The sequence below is a fragment of the Xylaria bambusicola genome (assembly GCF_022495145.1).
Source record: "Xylaria bambusicola strain CBS 139988 unplaced genomic scaffold F5B22scaffold_8, whole genome shotgun sequence".
Lineage (NCBI taxonomy): Eukaryota > Fungi > Ascomycota > Sordariomycetes > Xylariales > Xylariaceae > Xylaria > Xylaria bambusicola.
Window position 1 is genome coordinate 369,453 of NW_025953561.1, and position 14,401 is coordinate 383,853.

The window sequence follows — 14,401 nt, forward strand, 5'->3', positions numbered from 1 at the left end:
TGCATCAAATACTTCATTCACTTTGTAGCTACCACTGAGAGTTTGAAAACATATTTGTACTAGAATCTACCGACAGCCTTCACTATCGCAAGGCTTGTCTTCCAAAAGGTTAGGGGTCACCACCACGTTACTTAAAGTAACTTAGTGCACTTGGAATAGTGATACTAAGTTTATTCCCCGAGTTATCTATCCATCTACGGAAAGATGAGTCCGTGGCTAATCATTGAATGTATATATTATTTGTCTGCTATTTGAGCGACATCGCATCTTTGTTTAAGTCGAGATAGCCACCTGTTTCTGTCAGACGTTGGTGGAGTCAAGGAACGGGTGAACCTGGGTCCAAAGGTCGCATATATATTCTGTACACCGCTCAACCGCTCCTCAGATAGAACCTAGCTAGCTAGAGCACTCAATACTACCTTGATATGATCCCTCGTGCGCACTGCAGGGGCCGTGAGGCCTACCTACGTCCGAGAGTTTCCGTGTAGCACATTAGAAAGTATACACCCGATAGCTCTGGCTATCCACGCTTATATCTGCCTTGAGATATCTTGCTAGGAGACAGACAAGAAGCGTCAATATCTCGATGATGTTCGTCTTGCAAAAATCAAACTGATTTTTTACAAATATAGGGCCGACATGAATAGACTGGGCACGATCCGAACCTAGTAAGAAGACAAGCTGGATCTCATCCCAACCATCAACGGCCACAATCGAGAGAGCCCCTCGCAGGTTTAATTTGATATCGAGCGTCGAACCTGTATCTCGATAACGGATATCATGAAATCGTATAACAGGCCGGATTAATGTCGACACCCGTTCAGCAAGGACGCTGCAACATTGAATACGCTTCAACCCCATTTCTCGCGTGAAGGTGTTACTCAATAATGGGGAAATGCAGCGCAAAGCAGCAGAAACTTGCTTATTAGTATATAAAACTTGGTCAAGGAAACGTTCAACTGTCTCTTTAGATATATGGGGCATAGTTATGAAGTGAACCCAGTCACCCTCAGGTCTCAGACAAAACTGCTCTGTGATCCAAGCAAGTGGGCGTTCAAAAACAGTGATTATACTGTAATAATTTCTTTTGGTGACAATACCCATTCTTTCGAGACCCGTCTGCAAGAGCGAGGAGTTCTCGCGACAGTAGCTGAACATTGAACTGCGATCAGCAGCACTGTACACTTGGCTGTAGAACCAAACTTCAAAAATGACTCTGGGATGAATACTTAAGCATGGAATTGGGCGTTGATTCTCGGGGCTAAAGTAAAGAACCTCGCCAGATACCGTAGTACCGAGAGCTTTATGGTGACTGAGTGTGATTCCCTGTACCAGTGGTGTACAGTCGTTGTCCACAGCACCAGGTGGGCCCAGCTTCATGCCGCACGTCTCGTATCCGAAATCCAAGGCTCCATCAACATGAATATACGAGATTTGGATTCCAACCCTTCTTAATTCCCGGAAAGCCTCAGCGAGGTTGTCCCTGGCCCCAACAAATGTGGTCCCCATATTGACTAATAAGATCATATGATATTCGACCCCTTCAGCTACACATTGATACCTATCGGTAACAGCCTGCTGAACAAGAGCCTCAACAAGAATACTGCCATTTGGAGCACTATTTATCTGGGAATAGCGAGGTTCACCTCCAACCCAACGATTTGTTAGAGTATCACAATCCCGAAGGGTTTTGAGGACACTGTAGTGTGTTTCTGTAGAACAATATATGAAAGCATTCGGGAATTGCACAAGGGCGTTCATGATACCATGCCGATTTCCCATAGTGCTGCCGTTCGTAAATGTTCCTTTAAAATGCTTCTTGTTCTCTGAGGAAATTAGGCCAAAAGCTCCCATGCGATGATCGAGGAGTTCACGCGATTTTCTTTCTGCCCAGTCGTTACATATGTTGACGTCATACAACAGCCCAACGACGGGCCCTAAGGCGGAGTGTGAGCCAAGATAGACTGGGTAACCCGTCATAGACCTTGAAACTATCTGCCATGATCGTACTGTTGCCTCGAGCTCTACCAGGGTTTTCTGCGATAATGGATACATGGCCGCGAAGTCTTTAAAGCAAACCGGATTTCGGACCTGCTCGGGGAGAAAAGACAAAAGTTTAATCGTAGAAGAATAAGGATTGATCGATAGAACGATAGTTCCCTTTGGCGTAGTCTTGCCGCCAAGCATTACCAGCCACTGTTTCTGGCTCCTGGTATACGATGTAATAATGATGTCTGTACAGTAAGGGGACGAAACGGCCGGGATGCCTAGATCTCTTAAACGGTGCAAGACGAGAGACCGTAATGACGAGTGATATTGGAGAAGCTCCTGGAAACCACGGTCTCCAAGTCTTTCCTCATATAGAGCCAGCCATAATGGTGTTATGGCGTCGCGTGAGCCCGACAATGTCGAGTCGAAGCCTCTGACATAAGCCACCCTTGTCAATCTCTGGCCGCCGACCGAGGCAGGTTTGAGAGCAACAGCTGGATCATAACGCGAATGGTTCATGCCTCCCGCAACTATTGTACTGGCACAAATTGATCCATTCTTCATTCGAACAGGTTCTTTGGAATCTATGGCTGCTAGGGTGAGCTTCTCAGGTGGATGTTGACCGTGATCCGGCCCAACAGTAACATAATCAAAACTCCGAAACGCGTCGACATGCAGGAAAAGTCGAAAACGACGAGATAGCTGGGAAATGACGCTAATATCATCGTATTCTGATGAAGAAAGATTGCACAGCGTTGCTGCAAAGATGATGGGCCTGGTCGCATTGCAAGTTGCTGTTAAAAGCTCGTCCTCAAGAACTTGTAATGGCCTGCAAAGACTCAACTGTCGTCCTTCAAGTCCAAATGCCCTTTCGGCAAACCATATCAGCTCGGTATCAAAGCGGTCATAAGCTAGTATGGGCCTTTGAGTAGGAAACAGCTCCCGAAAATCGTGTTGCAACGCTCGAATACAGTAGAGGTTGGCTTCATCGTAGTTACTGACGTACCCAGATGGATTAAAATTTCCCACTCGGGCTGCTTTTATTTTAATGAGTTGCGCCTCAAAACGCTTGAAGTGAAATGGCCAACTAGTATCGATTTCACTGGGTAAGTTGATCTGATTGTTATGCCACGGTAATCCGACGCTGGCAAGAATACGGCCAGTATCTAGCCAGAGAGGATCTGGAGAGAGCTGGAAGGGAGCTGCATCAGAAGATGCCCATTCCTCGTATAGACCGTCTACTTCTGCTAACACGTCGTAAATCTTGTGACATGGGTTGCGCCATTGGCTAATGGTAGGGTCATCAATCCACCGAGCCTTAGATTTCTCAAAAGCGCTTCGAACAGCTTTAGTATAGATAGACGGTGTTATGCTGGGACGTCCGTGGTTGACTGCAGCATGGTCTAGAAAGCTTTCATCCAGAAAGTCCAAGGTCTTGATAGGCATGGTATTCTTCTCGGCAAAGCCATCTCAACTTGAATGTTAGCCGTAGCGACGACGCTAATTCATTGAAATAGAAGCTGTATCACAGGCCTTACTGGTTATATTTCAGCTAGAGTGGTAGTCGCGTATCATCAAAAATTCTTCTTTATTGTCATAATCAGGAGAAGATATCGTGCGCGTGTTTCATTACAAGTGTCTTCTTCCAGATACGCCGGCCGTTAAAGCTGAATAAAAATACCCTAGAAAACGATAGCGCATCTTGTAACGGAAGTGAGAGAAAAGTAATCTAGCACCCAGTGAAGGAACGTAGTTTGATGGGATGGTGGAATTATTTATCTATATTAACTTATCTTCTATTAGTCATGACGGGCCTCTATATATTCTACACATCATTAGATCTTCGGGGACCCCGCCCCTGCTTTGTAAACAGATTGTCATAGTTATCTTGGCTGGCCCTCGGAACAGCGTGGGCGATTGAGTCTAGGCGGATCTGAGAAGCGAGCCTAGGAGCCAAATCATATGCCCCAGTTAAACATTGTCCTTAAGGGTGTCACAGATTCTCCAATTTTCTACTCTAGAAAGTTTTGGTGGTATGACAGCACGGTCGTTCATATGTGGAGAGTTTACTTACGGGTTAACATGCACACATATAAACCTTGGATCTAAAACAGGGGTGGAACGTGTTTCCCATGAAGATGTTGATTGCACAGGCACATAACTAATGGCAATAAGAAGCGAGAATGAGAAAACAACAGATAAGTACCGAGTTATCGTACACTTTAAGACACCTCGTTGACACTTGAGCTCAATGAGCTTTTTAGTGTGTCTGTTGCTTTTGCTTGTCTAGTCATTTGATCACCAAAAGAAGCTGGCTTAGTTATGGAGATCTGGCTTCTTGAATTCAGCTTCTTGGTCTCACGTCAGCTGGAACTAGTATTCGTTAGTTCTATCATTAGCAGGCGTCTTAATCCTCAGCTCTTGGTAAAGTTTCTGCGCTATGGCGTCGGCTAGTAAATAGCTGATATTGGCCATTTATTTTCTATTTGGACGGTAACATAAAGAAAAAGTCTTAAGACTCCTGAACACTAAGACGCCTCAAACCTACAGGGTAATGGGTGAATATCGGAGCTAGATGATTTTCGTGATATTGATTCTGTGACCGATTGGCCAAATGCAGAAGCTGAGGCACAGGCTTGTTGGATGTAGGTAGACTCTCAGAAAGCTTAGATGTTATCCTATTCGAGATATCCGAGGTACTTGTCTAGTTATGCGTTGTGGCGCATTATCAATGTAAGTCTTAGCTGACGTTTTAGTATTGAAGATGCAAAAGGCAATCACCTCTTTCGTGTCGTTTCTGCGAGAGCTGAGTTTTGAAAATTGCTAAGGCCTAGACTGTAACCCTATGTACTGAATAGCAAATATAGATAGACACGTTAAATGCCTTGGAACATGATTTACTCATTCTATAACAAGGGCAGAGAACTGGGCTTGGAATTGAAGCTATTCAGAATGCAATGATCAACTAGGGCTGCATGAGTCCTTGACCAACCAATTCCATCTTGGCCTTCGTGGCTTGACTCGACTCTATATACAACTCGTCTACAAGCCCTGACCGCTTAGGTCTTACTGGCTTGTTTCATGAAGCGAATTCTGCATAACCTCAGTTTCCAATATTGCCCAGTATCGGTTGCATATTTTTGAAGATCACGACCAGCTTGCAATGGTCTTTCGTACGGCCGAAGTGCATGGCGAACTGTATGTTCAGTTTGTATGCGTAACACATTCCGCCCGCGACTCTGTCTTAATACCAATGTGGTGACTACACGCAAATGAGGAAAAGCTATTGAAGCACCTCATTCCTATTCTTTTCATCATAAAGTATCAGGTACACTCGTCGGTGGAGATCTCTTAGCTTCACCCGGGCCATAGACGCCCTTGCCTTTAGCAACATATCCGTAAACCCGAAGGACTACATATTATCGTATGTCGATAATATGTAAAGGTATCACGAGGATATTGATAGGGCTTGGAAACGGATCTAGGTATTCAAAACAAAACAATCTACTACAGCTGCTGAGTTCTGACCATCTTGATATTGGTCGCTGAATTGGATGTATTTTCAACTGGTTCGGCTTTCGCTACGGCCTCTGTTAGTCTTCAAAGCCCCGAGATGTCTTATTGCCAATAAATCCATATGACTTCACATTGTATACGGTGGTGTATGTCTTATAAAGGATCATGAAGTTTATGAAGGATCTTTTACTAGGCTTGCACATGCACCGTGATCTGCCGTACGTGCGTGTAACAATTAGTGGAATGAAGTTTATTGTTGGACATTAATTCATTTGATGTTTTCACGGAGATAAGAGATGAATGAAAATGAATCAGCGCCACCTTCGAGCACGATTAGTTAGGGCCAAACTACTCAGATTCTAGAAGTCTAAATTGCAATGTGTAAGCCTAGCGACCTAGATTGTTCTATTAATAGGCGATGTCCGCAATAAAGTTTTGCCGCTCCGTATCTAGTCCACCCACTACTCCGTAGACCGTAACAGATATCCTGGTGTTATTGAAGGATATGATAATAGGTAGAGAGCTCAGTCAGGATTTCCAGCTTCGTTCAAGTGAGCGTCACTGTTAACGATGCATACTTGTATTTACTACACGTTTGTTTATACATTTCTTATAGGATCCTATTAATGGTAATTATAGCACAGCAACCGACTATTGGTAGTCATTACCGAGCTAACGGGAATATCCGATGCTAGTCCAGCCATTTCAATAAGATCCGTGAGTTGTGCTTCGATGGATGAATTGTGCCTTGCTGGGCCGTTATAGGCCGTTGCCCGCACTTCGAGGTCTTGGCTTTGCCACTGCCACCAGAGCCGATCAATCTGGGCGTGATGCAGAAAGAAGACGGGATCTATCACGGTAAGCGGAATTCAAGAGACTGACGTCAAAACATACCATTGGGTGCAGTGAAACGGTAGAAGTCCCCGCGCACGATAATTGGGACCGATGCATGCGGGCCATCTTCTAGTTTTAAGACGAACTGATAATAATCTGGTTCGTCTAATACTGCTGCTATAGCAGTCCTGTTCAATCGTTGTGCTCCAAATTCGTCTAGGAAGTCTCCGGCCAAGAAGCCTCGCGATAGACAATGCGGATACCAATCCAAGTTGTAATATTGAACTTGCAAACCCGCGAAGGGACCATCTTCGACGCAGTGGCCGTGACCTACAGTAGTTGCGTTGTTGATATTACCATTTCCACCAAAACCTTCTTTGGCATCCCATACAGGTGACTGGGTCAGATCAGCCCAATCGCGAGTCCAATCCCAGTATCTAACACAGCATTAGCAGAGCCAGGAATGAAGGACGAGATCGTGCATACGGAAGAGTTCCTTTAAATTGACAGCGCTGTTTTAGTGTCTCCTCGTAAATATGTATGAAGTACCGATGCCACGGCAGGAACGAGGCCGCTTCGTGAGCTTCCATAAGTTAGCAATCTGTTAACACACGAAACGTTGATACGTACAGTACTCTCCGACCCTGCGATGAATATAAGAGAATTCATCGTGTAAAGTGCCGTTGCAGACTGCTGAGGGAATTGAGGACAGGCACTTGACTGCGCGAAGGTATTCAAGCCGGTCTGCCCTTCTCAGTGTCCGCCATTCTCGACGGACAGCAGGCTCTATACATATGAGGTCGCTAAGACTATCTTCAAGATTCTCAACCATGTATATGGAGATAGATAATATAATGAACAGCCCGAAAAAAGCGAATGTGCGTACTATAGATGACACTGATGACCATGCAGTTGTACCCTCAGACTCGTTGGTCTGTAGAAGTGGTTCTGTGCTGGCCTGATCGTCACCGCGCTCATATTCACTGGACGGCATGATATTAAGTAAGGCTAATCTTCCAAAGGGAGTAATATCTATATGAACATTCTCAAGTGAAAATGTTAGAACGGCTTCATCATCTTTCACTCTGATCTGCAATTAGTATGCGGGGTTGGCTGCTGACATAAGAGGGAAAATACACAGGGCAGAATCGATTACCTAGCTTGTCACATATCATGTAAAGGATTTCTTGTTATGCATCTCTGCAGCATAGCCCTTTCCACCCTGGAACATGATCTAGGGACTCCGGCAAGTAATGGTCTGTTATTGGTCGAGGTAAGAGAACATGGAGGGTTTCACCATGCAACTTCTCGAGAACATAAATGTGGTACTATCATTTCCCTGACCACCCATGCTAACATATAGAAACGAACCATCGTGGAATAAGCTCACACCCTGCTCTAGACTCTTTCTAGTTAAGCTGCAAACCCCTGTCGGTTTAAGAATAATAGCCGATCACGCTCAATTTCAGGTAGAACTGCGCCAACGGACAGGTTGATAGCAGTTGATTCTATCCTCCCCCAAAACCTGAAGTCATATCTCACGTCTGAGCTCATACTAGATCATCTTTAGAATGGCTTCGTATCAACCCATATCCAAACTGTCGGAATTCCCACACGAAGAAGAACCACTACCGTACATAGGGTATGAACGTTTGAGAAGACGATGGATCACGTATGGGGTAGCTCTACTCGCAATAACGAACCTACTCTCCCTTAGCTGGCCTTTCTGGGTGCCACGAAGCCGGCCGCCATCTGAATTAGGTATGCCATTCGTTCGATAGCTTGATCGATAACTGATGAACAGCCTGCACTGAGGAATTCGACACTGTCTATGAGCGCTTTTGGTGGAATACTGCGTACAGCCCTGTCAACCGCTCTGAGGCTGACAACCTGTGGGACGAAATAAACCCAGCACACGGCATCGTGAGCGTAGATCGAAAGTGGGCAGCGACAAATGGCTGGCCGTTAAGTGCCTACTATCCTGGCGACAAGACGAAAGCTGTTTATCTCCTTGAAGCGTACCATCTGTTGCATTGTCTAGTAGGTCCCCTAACCAAGCATTAGTACGCAACTAACGTTAGCAGCGCATCATGAGATTGACTTTCTGGCAAGCAATTGACGGAAAGCCATTCACATACCACCCTGGATCGCACGTCGACCACTGTTTCGATGCACTGCGGCAGAATATACAGTGCAATGCGGACAACACGCCGCTCTATTCATTTGGCGATCACACAGCTGGTGACGGGCAACTTCATAAGTGTAAGGACTGGGAGCAATTGCGTGCCTGGGCTGCTGAGAACACAGCGTGTTACAGAGATAGCGTTGAAGACATCCCTTTCAAAGATCATTTTGGGTTTTGTAGAGAAAATGGCGACGATGGTGTGAAAGACATCGACTATGGGGCAATCATTTCGTAGAACTCAGATATCAGTGGTGCAAGAAAGCTACAAAACGGTTCGAGCATGAGCAAGTCATCGGAATCATGTATGCTAGTTCATTCTATCCACTCTATGATTAGTATTTCCTTACTCTTAAGCATTGATTAGTACAGCACAATCTACCTGATTACAACGCCGCGTATTCGACTGCCGTTAACCAGGTGAAGGAAAGCCCCCATTTCCTTACTAGAATTTGAAAATCCCGTGTGTTGCAAACTTGGCCTCATCAGACTATCTCAAATCGCCCGAACTCATCCAAGTCAGTGTATGGCTTCTTTGAGCGTCGGGATTGGGGGGTCCCCCACACTACAGTCATATCATATTATCTGCTACGCTCGTATATCTTTTTCTGTAAAACTTGGGTGCTTAGTAGACTATACAGACGGAACCGAAAATGTTCCGTTCGCTTTGCGTTGACAGTCGGTTAGCTCCGTTGCACGGAAGGATTTGGTCCCCTGTAAGGACTTTGCATGAGACGCAGGACGGTGGACGACAACCTATCATCCTACAAAGTACTGTACATGTCTACATATAGTGGTCGGCACGTGAGCGTCGCAATTGGTCTACAGACTTTGTGGAAAGGCGGGAATGTCTCTTTACTTAGATGACTATCTGTACGTCTGTGCCCCTTCTATACATGATATCACACTTGGCACAGTTTATTTTGAACGGTAGGTAGGTTACAGTCGTGGCAATAGTACACATCCCGTAAACCAATCGCTACAGCCGTCGTGGATCTCAGTACTATAACTCTCAGGAACATGAGTTTTGGCAAGCTTCATTGAATGCGTGGTGTGTAGGAAGACGTATAATAACCCAACCTTCTAGTCTACTAGATTTCAGGCATAGATAACATCGACATATTCCTTCATCTTCAACACAACTCGCCTTTCGAAGCAACCCCAAAATACCAGCCAATATCTCAAAATGCGTTTCACGCCTATTCTCTTGTTGAGCGCCCTTTCTAGCGCAGCCCCGCTAAGTTCAAGCCGTATGAAGTGCCCAACTAGACAGTGAAATTCAGCTAATGGGACTAGATGTGGCGAGCCCTGATGCCGTCGACTTCAGCTCTGTGGGCGACGCATACAAGCGCAGCAGCAAGAATCCTGATGAAGTTGACTTCGGGGCTGTCGGTGATGCCTATAAACGCAGCATCAAAAACGCCGACGAGGTGGATTTTGAGGCAGTTGGTGATGCATATAAACGCGGTACTAAGAACCCTGATGAGGTCGACTTTGGTGCTGTGGGTGATGCATACTAGAGGCAGGTCTAGAGTGATGGGGTGAACAGGCCTTGCCTGATGGACGGCGCGTACTGAAGGACTATGGTATCACCCGTCTATTGGCTACGAATTCTTAAGAGCTAGCTCAAGCGCGAGGGAATCTTGATGCAAGGATGGCGGCACGCAAGGAATAAACTTCTAAGGCCGAATGCCGTGGGGGAGCTGTGTATGGAGGACGAACATGGCACGGGGGGCTTGTTCTTGGTCTTCTTGCCAAACAATATACTCGTTGAACTCATACCGCAAGTCCGTGGAAATCTATCATGTGCTCAGACTAAACGCAACCTTCCCCTGCAAGTCGGTTAACTGTCGAAGGGGCGCAGTGCAATATCAGGGGCAGAGTAGTTGCTGGCAGTCTCCTGGTGGTATAGCTCCGTTCATTGACTAAGAGATGGTAAAAGTTGAAGTACCGGTATCCTACTGTTATCTACATGCAATCCTTCGGGATTCCGGACCCTCTCTATGTACCTTTCCAGCATTGGAAAGCTGCACCCCAATCTGACAGACATATGCAGCTAAGAAAGTCTAGTTTAGCTCTCGCATGAGACACACATATGTAGCTATCGTGGAAAGGAAACGACATTCAAAAATAGGGTTGACTACAGTATTAACCAAGACATCGACTCTGCGTCAATCGTGTGATGATCTGATGCTTTTCTTTTGCCAGTTCTTCTTTCCTATGATACCCCGAGGGTCAATAAAGTCATTCTCCTTCATTTTCGATCCCTCTGGAATACGTTGTGTGTTCCTACTTCCTTGTCCCGTCCCGTCCGCTGCTACGCTATATCTGATCTCCTCGTCCTCTTCCGTACTATCGCTCCTTCTACAATAGCGGCCTTCGTCTCGTCTTGCTGGCCCTGATTTCCACTATGTCTATGTTCGCGCGATGGAATCAGAACCCCCAGTACTCGAAGCTCGAGACCGGCACCCTCGAGAGTAAAGATAATGAGACGACTCAAAACGAGAACACGACTTCTCTGATGAAAGTTTGGCTTGTGGCGGCCGTTACACTGTTTCTCTGTAGTCTCAGCTTCGGCGCCGGCTGGGCTCTCAGAGGAACCCACACGAAACGATCAGCGTTTTCAGACATCGTCCCATCTCGTATGTAATGTCTTTCACGTGCTTCCAGAAGGGTAGCATTCTGACTGATCACACGCAGTGCCTCTCACCGGCCTCTCGCGGCAACAGGTGATGACACTACACGAAATGCAAGCTGCACCTCCAGCCAATGGGAGCCATGAACCTGCATGGGACAAACTGATTCCAAGTAAGCATCACGCCGCTGATCAATTTACACTGGGCTGAATCCTCGGTAGACGGGCTTGGCTACGTCCAGCATCCCGTTTTAGCACCCGAAGTCTCCATCATTGGTGTCTTCCACCAACTGCACTGTCTGGTACGTATTATTCCCGCGAACACCGACGTGAACCCCTAGCCGAGTTCTTTGTCAGCCTACTTAACGTCCGGGAATTAGTACACGGTCCGGCGTGCCTACTACGCCGCACACGCAGCCTCGATCGGGCAGGAGTTCAATAGAGCGGGTGTACGCGAACCTCCCCATATTGCTCATTGCCTAGATTATCTGCAACAGAGCCTAGTCTGTGCCGCGGACATTGGCGTTGAGCCTTTCTATGCAGGAGGCCACTACCCCGATGTAATGTTCGCGCGGCGATGCCGCGACTTCAGTGAAGTCCAGGCATGGGCGTCAGAATGGCGCGTGCTCGACGGCTCGGGTTTCATTTTCGATTCCGCGCTATGATGGAATCCAGATCTGGATAGCGTATGAAACACAGTGAATAGTTATATCTCAATTAGTCCTTTGACACAAAGGAAACGGGCTGTTAGCCTGCGTAAATGTTATCAGCACCTTTGCTTATAATTTAGCCATGGCTTCGCGTATCGACCACTTAGCGGCCACCATCAGTGCCAACACCAATGCCATCACCACCTACTTAGACCAGAATAACCTACCGCACCCCTCCTTCGATGCGGATGGTCCGATCACGCTGAACCTCTCGTCACAGGTAGAGCGCGCGCGCAGCGCTGCAATCAACGCTCTCCAAGAGCTCTTGGACTTGCTGCAGGGTCCGATCGCCTGCATGATCCCTAACGTGCGTCTTCCGAGCAGTCTGAAGAGATGAGCTAACGCGCAGATAGTACAACGGCACCAGCCTCCAAGTCATTTCGCGTCATGACATCGCCAGCAAGGTCCCGATGGAAGGGGCAATCTCCTTCGCGGAGCTAGCTCAGGCTACAGACCTGCATGTCAATGACCTTAGGCGCATTCTGCGCTATGCCATGTGCTATCATCGATTGTTCAAAGAACCGGAAGAAGGCTTCGTCGCGCATTCTGCGGGATCCAAGAAACTTGCCACCGACAAGATTGTGCGCGCTGGGTTAGGTCAGTCGTTCGATGAGTTCTATGGCTCCTTCGCCCGGGTACGTCTTCCTCTCGCAACCTAGCTGAACAAGGGAAGGGTTGACGGTTTCGCGATTCGTGAACAGACAGCAGATGCGCTAGATACCTTCAAAGATGGCGAGCCCAACCATACGGTAAACGAGGCCCGGACCATTGGTGACGGCCGTAAAAGCTGATATCAAGTAGGGATTCGCATTGGCGCACAACACCGATAAGACAATGTTCGACTACCTGCGCACTCACCCTTTGAAGGCCGACCAGTTCAGCAAGGCGATGCGCTTCTACTCGGCGGGCGTACCGGGATACTCTGAATCGCTGCTCGTCGAGGGCTACGATTGGGAGTCACTTGGCGCAGTCACAGTAGTTGACGTAGGGGGTGCAGATGGCTATGTTAGCCGAGCACTCAGCAAAGCGCATCCGAAACTGAACATGGTGGTCGAGGACCTCCCCGACATCGTGGACGCAGCGGATCGCGTGGGGTCTACCGATCGCATTAGATACCAGGCGTATGACTTCTTTTCGACGCAGCCTATCGCCGGAGCGGACATCTACTTGTTCCGGTGGGTATTTCACGACTGGCCGGACCACTACGTTATCCAGATATTGAGGGCACAGGTGCCTGCGCTACACCAAGGGTCTCGAATAGTCGTGAACGAGAGCTTGAGCGTGCCACCTCGCTCTTTGCCACTGACACTCAGGAGGGATATCTGGTAAGTCAGCGACCCCAGTCTTGCCATACAGGCAGCTTGAACTAATCGGCGCTGCGTAGTTTCATAGACCTGTTGATGTTGACGACAAATAACTCGCGGCTCCGCACCATGGCCGAGTGGCAGGACTTGTTCACCGCGGCGGACTCCCGGTTTGGGACGGTTCGCCGCATTTCTGGTGAGGGAGCTGCACTTGCTATTCTCGAGGTTGCCTGGGAGGGCGAGTAATGGCTAGCATGGCGTCACCTCTCCTGCTGCCGGGATCATGGAATGGACAAGCATTCTTAGAGGCCGTGCGACCACACGCTCGGATTTGCTTCATAGATCACATTCTCGCAAGAAGACAAGATCTGATGAAATGTATCTGTATTTTTTTAGCGCCTCTGAAAATGGCCACGGTACTTCAGTTCTATCTACATGCAAGCTCCTCAGACACTAGATAACTTGGGTTCACGATAGTTTCGCATGGCAAACGGGATTCACGGGGATCACGGGGCTACTTGCTTTAGTCATTAGGTAGACTCAAAACGGTCGATGAAGCACCGATTTTTCTTCTTGTAACTGCATGCTTTATTCCTTCGAGCTAGAGGTCAAAACTGTGCCTCATTTGACTACCGCAGTTCCTACTATAATCTACCAATTCCATGAGCTAAACGCAGATCTTACCAATCCCTGTGCCAATACCCTCCAGTAAGTTTATGCGAGCATTTTGCCCTGCAACGGAGGGCTGCAAATATGATATGATCGAGATGCACGTCAGCTGGAGCGTAGCTAACAGGCTGGGATTCATCTTATCGGACACGAGGGGATCCTTTCGACCTTTGCCGAGGCTCTCCTCCGTTCCCCGCCGGAGACCTGCCACTCTCGAGGTTGCACGTACATACAGTAGTAGTGCAACCATCAGAAAGTAGACTTGAATGGCTTCAAGTTTTGGCCACATTACTGTACAAAGTACCTTACTTCGTAGGTAAGTAGGTACTTAGGTACCTACCCCGCCTACCTACCTACCGGTACCCTGTTCAGAGTGGGTCCAACAAGAAATGTCCGGTTTACCCATTGAGAGGTATGGCTCACCAAGACTTTATAAGTTTAAACAGCTCTAGAATACTTAAATAAAATGGAAAAAATATATAGTTAACACGAAGCATTTTACTATCGTAATCACCATTACTAAGTTAATTCTTATAGGTATATTAATCTAGTTGGCTGTTTT

General features: G+C 47.2%; 6 protein-coding genes across 6 annotated transcripts; 4 read left to right on the forward strand and 2 right to left on the reverse strand.

The window, feature by feature from the left end:
- Window positions 1–346: 346 nt before the first annotated feature.
- Window positions 347–3,435, reverse strand: F5B22DRAFT_661914 (PLP-dependent transferase; the record flags this gene model as incomplete). Its single annotated transcript, XM_047980399.1, has 1 exon — window positions 347–3,435. The coding sequence occupies one exon, from the start codon at window positions 3,433–3,435 to the stop codon at window positions 493–495; it is 2,943 nt and encodes a 980-aa protein (XP_047833574.1). The 3' UTR covers window positions 347–492.
- Window positions 3,436–5,829: 2,394 nt separating this feature from the next.
- F5B22DRAFT_595408 (putative tyrosinase) lies at window positions 5,830–7,424 on the reverse strand. Its single transcript, XM_047974140.1, has 4 exons — window positions 6,970–7,424; window positions 6,826–6,922; window positions 6,400–6,776; window positions 5,830–6,355 (listed from the first exon to the last, which is right to left on the reverse strand). Exons 1-4 carry the CDS (start codon window positions 7,331–7,333, stop codon window positions 6,129–6,131), a joined length of 1,065 nt encoding a protein of 354 aa, XP_047833575.1. The 5' UTR covers window positions 7,334–7,424; the 3' UTR covers window positions 5,830–6,128.
- F5B22DRAFT_595411 (uncharacterized protein) lies at window positions 7,403–9,118 on the forward strand. The gene is made up of 4 exons (XM_047974141.1): window positions 7,403–7,424; window positions 7,496–8,100; window positions 8,144–8,379; window positions 8,424–9,118. The coding sequence occupies exons 2-4, from the start codon at window positions 7,911–7,913 to the stop codon at window positions 8,757–8,759; spliced, it is 762 nt and encodes a 253-aa protein (XP_047833576.1). The 5' UTR covers window positions 7,403–7,424; window positions 7,496–7,910; the 3' UTR covers window positions 8,760–9,118.
- Window positions 9,119–9,324: 206 nt separating this feature from the next.
- Window positions 9,325–10,479, forward strand: F5B22DRAFT_595413 (uncharacterized protein). Its single transcript, XM_047974142.1, has 2 exons — window positions 9,325–9,771; window positions 9,818–10,479. The coding sequence occupies exons 1-2, from the start codon at window positions 9,708–9,710 to the stop codon at window positions 10,039–10,041; spliced, it is 288 nt and encodes a 95-aa protein (XP_047833577.1). The 5' UTR covers window positions 9,325–9,707; the 3' UTR covers window positions 10,042–10,479.
- A 563-nt stretch (window positions 10,480–11,042) lies between these two features.
- Window positions 11,043–11,821, forward strand: F5B22DRAFT_634470 (uncharacterized protein; the record flags this gene model as incomplete). The annotated part of the gene is made up of 4 exons (XM_047976983.1): window positions 11,043–11,163; window positions 11,222–11,329; window positions 11,379–11,458; window positions 11,537–11,821. The coding sequence occupies 4 exons, from the start codon at window positions 11,043–11,045 to the stop codon at window positions 11,819–11,821; spliced, it is 594 nt and encodes a 197-aa protein (XP_047833578.1).
- F5B22DRAFT_542755 (putative O-methyltransferase) lies at window positions 11,659–13,760 on the forward strand. The gene is made up of 5 exons (XM_047972863.1): window positions 11,659–12,173; window positions 12,220–12,501; window positions 12,568–12,615; window positions 12,668–13,191; window positions 13,251–13,760. Exons 1-5 carry the CDS (start codon window positions 11,949–11,951, stop codon window positions 13,414–13,416), a joined length of 1,245 nt encoding a protein of 414 aa, XP_047833579.1. The 5' UTR covers window positions 11,659–11,948; the 3' UTR covers window positions 13,417–13,760.
- The last annotated feature ends 641 nt before the right edge of the window (window positions 13,761–14,401 follow it).

Excerpts from the sequence above, each read along its gene's own strand:
- F5B22DRAFT_595408 (XM_047974140.1), bottom strand. The coding sequence starts at position 7,333 with ATGCCGTCCAGTGAATATGAGCGCGGTGACGATCAGGCCAGCACAGAA. Across the intron at positions 6,777-6,825 it reads CAATTTAAAGGAACTCTTCC|ATACTGGGATTGGACTCGCG; the intron begins GTATGCACGATC and ends ATGCTGTGTTAG. Across the intron at positions 6,356-6,399 it reads CCGTTTCACTGCACCCAATG|ATCCCGTCTTCTTTCTGCAT; the intron begins GTATGTTTTGAC and ends TTACCGTGATAG.
- F5B22DRAFT_595413 (XM_047974142.1), top strand. The coding sequence starts at position 9,708 with ATGCGTTTCACGCCTATTCTCTTGTTGAGCGCCCTTTCTAGCGCAGCC. Across the intron at positions 9,772-9,817 it reads AGCCCCGCTAAGTTCAAGCC|ATGTGGCGAGCCCTGATGCC; the intron begins GTATGAAGTGCC and ends TAATGGGACTAG.
- F5B22DRAFT_595411 (XM_047974141.1), top strand. The coding sequence starts at position 7,911 with ATGGCTTCGTATCAACCCATATCCAAACTGTCGGAATTCCCACACGAA. Across the intron at positions 8,101-8,143 it reads CCGGCCGCCATCTGAATTAG|CCTGCACTGAGGAATTCGAC; the intron begins GTATGCCATTCG and ends ACTGATGAACAG. Across the intron at positions 8,380-8,423 it reads ACCATCTGTTGCATTGTCTA|CGCATCATGAGATTGACTTT; the intron begins GTAGGTCCCCTA and ends TAACGTTAGCAG.
- F5B22DRAFT_542755 (XM_047972863.1), top strand. The coding sequence starts at position 11,949 with ATGGCTTCGCGTATCGACCACTTAGCGGCCACCATCAGTGCCAACACC. Across the intron at positions 12,174-12,219 it reads TCGCCTGCATGATCCCTAAC|TACAACGGCACCAGCCTCCA; the intron begins GTGCGTCTTCCG and ends ACGCGCAGATAG. Across the intron at positions 12,502-12,567 it reads TCTATGGCTCCTTCGCCCGG|ACAGCAGATGCGCTAGATAC; the intron begins GTACGTCTTCCT and ends ATTCGTGAACAG.